The sequence below is a fragment of the Phaethon lepturus genome, unplaced genomic scaffold, assembly GCF_000687285.1.
Source record: "Phaethon lepturus isolate BGI_N335 unplaced genomic scaffold, ASM68728v1 scaffold44326, whole genome shotgun sequence".
Taxonomy (NCBI): Eukaryota; Metazoa; Chordata; class Aves; order Phaethontiformes; family Phaethontidae; genus Phaethon; species Phaethon lepturus.
In genome coordinates this window covers 10068-16715 of record NW_010549189.1, presented here as the reverse complement: position 1 = coordinate 16715, position 6648 = coordinate 10068, and the positions used below count along the sequence as shown (strand labels likewise).

The following is a 6648-nucleotide window of genomic DNA, read 5'->3' as shown; positions in this document are numbered from 1 at the left end:
GTTTTGAAGGGAGGTGCACCCTTCTTGCCCCCCATGCTCTGCCCACCTCGGAGCTACTGCCCCATACCAGGAGAGGCCGGTTAACCTTTGCCTGGAGCTCAGCTCAGCTCCCAGGGAGGGCACCAAGCGCAGAAGTCCTCCTGAATGCCAGTGTGCCGTATTTATGTACGGGACAGTGGCATGCGTGGCATGTCCCGCAATAAACATTTGCCCTGATTAGCTGGATTAGTGAGGGAGCACTTTATTTAGGATCAGAGTATTCCTGACTTGATTTCTGAAAATACCACTGTTGTGCTTTTTATTTTCTTTTATGGTAGCTCAGAGTGGGAGCCTGTCAGTTCCCTCTCTTCCCAGCCAGAATAAGTAGTGCTTGAGGTCTGGAAGTGTCTGTTTTGAGTAGGTGCATCCTTCGTGTTCTGCCTCTGCCAGGTTTCCCCTGCAGCTGGAGAGCGGTCAGACAGTGGAGTGCACAGTGGCTCAGTACTTTAAGCAGAAATACAACCTGCAGCTGAAATACCCCCACCTACCCTGTCTCCAGGTTGGCCAGGAGCAGAAGCACACATACCTGCCCTTGGAGGTGAGTGTCAGCTCTGCACCGCTGGGCGCCCCGGCTTTTGATCACCGTGCAAAGCAAAGGCAAGTGGTCTTTGCTGGCAGATGCACGACAGTATTCTGCAGCTAATGTGTTGTGGGCACTAATTGCTTCAGTGCTGACCTGGCAAGTGCCACTTCTAGCAAATGAGGGAGGAGACCATGCTGTAAAAATGCCGTTTTCCTGCAGCTGCAGGCTCGGCACCTCTGGTTTGGGGCTGGCTGCAGGGCCCAAGTGCTGTACCCACGGGGCAGCTCAGCTGTGGGCCCCTGTGTCTCGCCTGTCCCTAACACGTGGCTGCTATCTCTCCCCTCCCGTGCAGGTGTGCAACATCGTGGCAGGCCAGCGGTGCATCAAGAAGCTCACAGACAATCAAACGTCAACCATGATAAAAGCAACAGCTAGGTCTGCCCCAGACAGGCAGGAGGAAATTAGTCGCTTGGTACGTGGCACGAGTCCCTGGGAGGGACGGTGTCGGGGCTGCAGCTCTGGTGGCAGGTTACAGCGTCATGTCCATGATGAACCTTGTGGTCCTGCTCCTCAGTTGCTCTGCACTGGGGAGCTGCAACCTGCTCAGAAGATGCTGGTGGGGTTAATGGTTTGGTTTTATCCCCCTTTTCTCACTGAATCTCTGGTCAGAGATACCTGCATGTGTGTAATGGACACTTGCATAGAGGAGCCCAGCTCAAAGTGACCGTGGAAACTCGTGTGCAGCAAATTCAGGTCCTCACGCTGATGGAACGTGACCCAAAGGGAGCTGGAACTAAAAATAGGAAAACAAATTAGAGAAATGACCCTGGCTCTGGGTGTATGTGGGGACTGTGCTCTGGGTGTACGCGGGGACTGTGATTGCGGTACGGGAGCTCTGCATGTCAGCTTGGGGCGAGCCAGAGGAACGGAAAACCCGGCTCCACCAGTGGCTGGGCAGGAGCTGGTTAATGGTGCTGTTACCCAAACGGATGTCTCAGGGCTTTCGAAGTTGATGACATTTGTATTCCTTCTGGGACCCTTGATAACAGTCTCATGCCAGTCTGAACCTTCCCACTGAAGCCTTTAATCTCAGGAGCAGGCTTTGCTCTCAGTTGCATTGGTCAGTGTGTTCAAAAATCAGGTCCCCCGGGGGTCAGTTTGGAGGACAGGGTTTGGCCCTTTGTCTTAAACTGCTTGCCCTGCCCTTACAGAGAGGACTTCAGCTCTGTAGAGAATGTGACTTTAGGTACCTGTGTTTCCCGGCCAGCTGAAGCTGCGTGGGATGTGGCAATTAGTCTCGCTTCCTCCCATGGCCCTTCCTTCCCTCTGCAGATGAAGAACGCCAGCTACAACCTGGATCCATACATTCAAGAGTTTGGGATCAAGGTGAAAGATGACATGACGGAGGTGACGGGGAGGGTCCTGCCAGCACCCATCCTGCAGTACGGAGGCAGGGTAAGCAGGGTTGTGCTGCCCGGATGTTGGGCTGTGTTGTGCAGACAGATGCTTTCACACCAGAAAATGCTGTTTCTGAACAAAACTTGTGCTACCTTCAGGTTTGTAGGTTAGAGCTGGAATTTTTTATCAGAGTGCCTTGGGCTTGTGGGTTTTGGTTTTTTTTTTTCAATATAACTCTTCTGAAAGTTGTAGCCAAGAGTCAATTCGGTGACAAAAAAAGTGAGCTGAATGGGAGAGGGATGCTCAGGGTAAGGCAGCTTGGGTGAATGTTCCGTCACCATGGAGGAGCTGAGACTGTGAATTGCCCATCGCAGAGTGCCATAGCAGACCCTGGCAGTGCAGGGAAGTGGCTCCGGTGAGGGCATATGAGTTTGTGATGGGGAGCACAACCACAGCATGTGCGGGTGCTCCCCAGGGGCTGCCAGCGTGGGGCCGGGCAGGTCGCGGCAGCGCTCTGACCGTCTGTTTGCCTTGCAGAACCGGGCCATTGCAACTCCCAACCAAGGCGTGTGGGACATGCGAGGGAAGCAGTTCTACAACGGCATTGAGATCAAAGTCTGGGCGATTGCTTGCTTTGCCCCGCAGAAGCAGTGTCGAGAGGAGGTGCTGAAGTAAGGAAAGGGGCAGCCCGTGCGGGTGGGGTGAGCCGGGAGAGCTGTGCCGGCACCGGTGTGGCCACCCTGCTGCTCCCAGCCTGGGGCTGTGTGTCCTTCACCACTAATGCTGGATCTGAATTGCTCGTGGTACAAATTTACTCTGGGTTCAGACTGGGTGTTCAGTATTGTTTCTGTTAGTTTATCCAGAGTGCCTGACTGTTTATCCTGGCTGCAAACAGTCCCTGAGCCATCGCAATGCCTGCCAGGTTGGAGTGAGCACATCGGCACTCCAGCATGTGTGAGCTGACAGTCAGGCTCTCCTCGATCTGCTCTTTGCATCAGGTAGCTGCAGTATCGTGATCTTATACTACCAGCCTGAAAGCTGTACTGAACTCTTCTAAGCTGAATCTCCTCAGAGAGATGAGGATGTGAGGGATATTTAATTAAAAGTTTCCCCAATACTCTATCTGAAATAATGTAATTCATGTAGGAAGCATCCTAACTCGCCACAGGTTTTTATTACAGAAAAGTTTTAGGCTTTCTGAAAAGCTGTAGTAGCTTAGAGATTCTCTGCTTCGTTAGCAGAGTGACACAGAGCGGGGACAGTTCATTTGGTTTAGGGAAATGGTTGCCCTGGTCTTGGATTCTTCTGGGGACTTAGGTTTTTCCTGACCAACAGTGGATGCATCAAGGCAAGTGTTTTGTGTGTCCCTCTTCTGGGTGTTTGGCACAGTTAACGTTTGGGATGGTTTGGAGCAACTCAAAAGTCTCGATGTCTGCAGTAACGGGGTGGAGGTGGGAGTGATGCCGCACACCTCCTGTGACCCCCTTTGGGGTAGAGCTGGGAGCCCCACACTGCCTCTGGCTCCCCCTGCACCAAATTTATCCTTGCAATCCAAAAATCTGGAGTGTGGCTGAGCATTTTGTCCAGTTTGGTAAGTGAAGGCTTGCATCAGCTTTGCAAATCACCTGGAAATCAACTGTCCCAGGCAGCATGTCAGCTCCCCTCTTCAGCGTTCTAACAGAGAGCGGCTCACAGCTCCATCACTTCAGGAAGAGTCAGTACTCGGGTAAGAGGGCACAGAGAGGGGACAGTTCAGCTCTAACACGTGTTGGTCTTGCGTTTCCTGCGCCGCACACTTGCTGGATGCTGTAAAACCACAGGCATGGTGACATGGTGGGCATGTCTGTCCTGTGCTGCAGCGCTCCAGCTGCAGGTCCCTTCTTGCTCAGTGGCTGGGGTGCGTGGCAAGCTGCCGTGCGGAAGGGCTCAGGACTTACTGCTTCTCCTCCTGGGCACAGGAACTTTACAGACCAGCTGCGCAAGATCTCCAAAGATGCAGGGATGCCGATCCAAGGCCAGCCCTGTTTCTGTAAATACGCCCAGGGTGCAGACAGTGTGGAGCCCATGTTTCGACACCTCAAGAACACCTATTCAGGGCTTCAGCTCATCATTGTCATCCTGCCAGGGAAAACGCCAGTATACGGTGCGTCTGGGGCAGGGGCAAGTGGGGAGAAGAAAGGGGCTTTGCTATGGCTCAGCAGGGCTGGTTCTGCTCCTCCCATGGCGATTTCTCTCCCCATTTCCGAGGATGCTGCTGGAGGCGGTGCATTGCAGGTTGCCTGTCTGTTCACCTGCTTCCTCTGCCTGCAGCCGAGGTGAAGCGTGTTGGGGACACCCTCCTGGGAATGGCCACGCAGTGCGTCCAGGTCAAGAACGTGGTGAAAACCTCCCCGCAGACCCTTTCCAACCTCTGCCTCAAGATCAACGTCAAGCTTGGTGGGATCAACAACATCCTTGTGCCTCACCAGCGGTTCGTACAGCCACTGCCTCTTGCGGCTTTAAGGCTTATTTCCCAAGTCCCTTGGAACAGGGAACTGATGCTGCCTGCCTGGCTTTACCTGGGGAAGAGGGGGCCTGTGGGCTGCTGCATAAAGTAGCTCTTTGAAACATAGATTTGCAGCCTCTTTCGCCTTGTAATGAGCTGTTGATGTGCCCTGGCCAGAGCCCAGAGGTCGGGGGGTGTCCTGTGTGATCTGATCACCTCCATCAGGCTGTGCATCACCCTGGGATGCCCCCGAAAGGCTGACTGCTGCTTTCTTATCTCTCCCACCAGCTCTGCCGTCTTTCAGCAGCCAGTGATCTTCCTTGGGGCCGATGTCACTCACCCGCCGGCAGGAGATGGGAAGAAGCCCTCCATAACAGCTGTAAGTTCACTGTCCGTGGCCAGGCTCGGTGCCCAAGAGCCCTGCAAGGACGCAGGAGCTGGAATGGGACTTGTGTGTCCATAAAGGAGCTGTGTCGCCCTAAGTGACACTTCTCAGGGTGGCCCCATGCCCTGTAGGGTGTTTTCAGTCCCACTCTCGGGGCAGTGGGTCCCTGATCCCCTCCTGCCTCTCTGCAGAGGAGCTGCGGTTTTGGGGAGCCGCCGGGAGAGCTGGCAGCTGCCAGCAGATGGGGCTCGTGATGTGCCAGACCCCGTGAGCGCTGTCGGACGGGGTGCGCAGGGAGCTCGGTGCAGCCGCTGTGCTCGCCAGAGCCATCCCCAGGCATCCTGGTCCTGCAGCACAGGCCTAGAAGGGACTTTCCCCAGGCGGGAGAGCTGGGGTGTTGGAGATGGGGAAACTGAGTTGACTGAGCTGCTTCTGAGCCTTTCAGGGAGAAGGATTTGCCTTCACCCCAAATGAATAAGGAGCATCCTTTGAGCGAAGTGCTGATCGCATGCCGGTGAGGCTGGGTGGCAGCTTATGCTCTTCATGGGGCTCTAAGACATTGCCTTGTGCTCGTTCCGGCGGCGGAGAGTGTCAGGTTCTTGTAGCGTCTGTTTTAATTAAGCATGTCAGCATTTTCCTATTAAGTTCTTAACTTTCCAGGACTCATAGCTCAGGTTTTCCTTGGCATGCAAATGCATCTTTGGAAGACTGTTTTTTTCTTAATTAGAAGGGGTTGGGAAATGCTTTTGGCTGTTTGCTGTAGGTGTGGGTGGGACAGAACAGTCTGTTTCCTGGCGGCGGCGCTTCCACTCCGAAAACATTTTCTGTGGGTTTTTTTGTACAAGACCACTGTGGAGTTGTTTTTCTTAACTTTCATAAAAGCTTTTTTGAAGCTGCAGGGGAGGAGAAGGGTTGAGCCTTCAGATGGCCTTGGTCTTGTCCTTGGTCCATTGTTAACTAGGCAATAGAAGGGGGTCCATGGCTGAGGCCAAAGGAAACATTTCTGTGGAGCACATTGGCTCTGCTGGTACAGCCCAGACCCTAGAGTTCCGTTTGTGAAGCAAAAGTGAAACCGGTGCTGAGGGCGGGGCAGCAGGCTCGACGCTGCTGAGGATGTGGGGTCTGTGGTGCTTTCCTTGCACACCGGGGCACGTGGACCACACGATGCAGCGAAGCAGCTGGGCATTTGTGTCCCAGTGTGGGCCAGCATCTGCTTTGACACCCGTGACTCATGCTGTGCCCCCAGCCCTGCATCACAGCTGAGCCTGGCTGCTCTCAGCCTCTTTGCCCTGATGTCCTTGAGGTCTCCCCTCCAGAGTGCCCGTCTGCAATGGGAACTCCCTGCTCGACGGCTGCCGTGCGGGGACTCAGCCCCGCCGTGTCCTCGGGAGGCGGCAGCGCCGGCGGGGCAAGACCACGGCTGTCTGGGATAGCTCCGCTGCCTGCAGCCGAGCAAGGGCAGGGACATGATGCTGGCAGATGCTCCATGCAAACATTAACCTGGCTCAGTTGCCTTTTTGGGCAGAGGGTCTCTAGGTAGCCCGGGGTGGGCAGGGCATTTGTGCCACAGTTGGAGGGATAAGGAGTGGCCGATAGCAGAGCTCCCTGGTGTTGCTGTGATAATGGACCTCAGCAGCAGCTGTCAGAGCAGTGGCGTTGCAACTGCAGATTGGGGTTTTGTCATTGCCCTAACTAAAACAGCAGAGCAGAGTTGGGTGTCACACAACCTTTTGTGGAAGCCAGAAACCTCGGGTGAGGGATGGAGGGAGAAAGGCTTACATAGGCAGAAGGGGCAGGGCCCCCTGGCCCCCTCCTGTT

The 6648-nt window shown here is 54.6% G+C and overlaps 1 protein-coding gene across 1 annotated transcript in view; it reads left to right on the top strand.

Annotated features, from left to right (window-relative positions):
• Window positions 1–429: 429 nt before the first annotated feature.
• LOC104623182 (protein argonaute-1) overlaps window positions 430–6648 on the top strand; it is a gene marked incomplete at its 5' end in the record, with an annotated part of 10142 nt that continues 3923 nt past the window's right edge. The window contains 7 exons of the mRNA XM_010290187.1: window positions 430–577; window positions 915–1034; window positions 1895–2017; window positions 2498–2631; window positions 3919–4103; window positions 4271–4430; window positions 4734–4824. Of these exons, the coding sequence (XP_010288489.1) occupies window positions 430–577; window positions 915–1034; window positions 1895–2017; window positions 2498–2631; window positions 3919–4103; window positions 4271–4430; window positions 4734–4824 (961 nt within the window). The remainder of the gene's footprint in view (window positions 578–914; window positions 1035–1894; window positions 2018–2497; window positions 2632–3918; window positions 4104–4270; window positions 4431–4733; window positions 4825–6648) is intronic.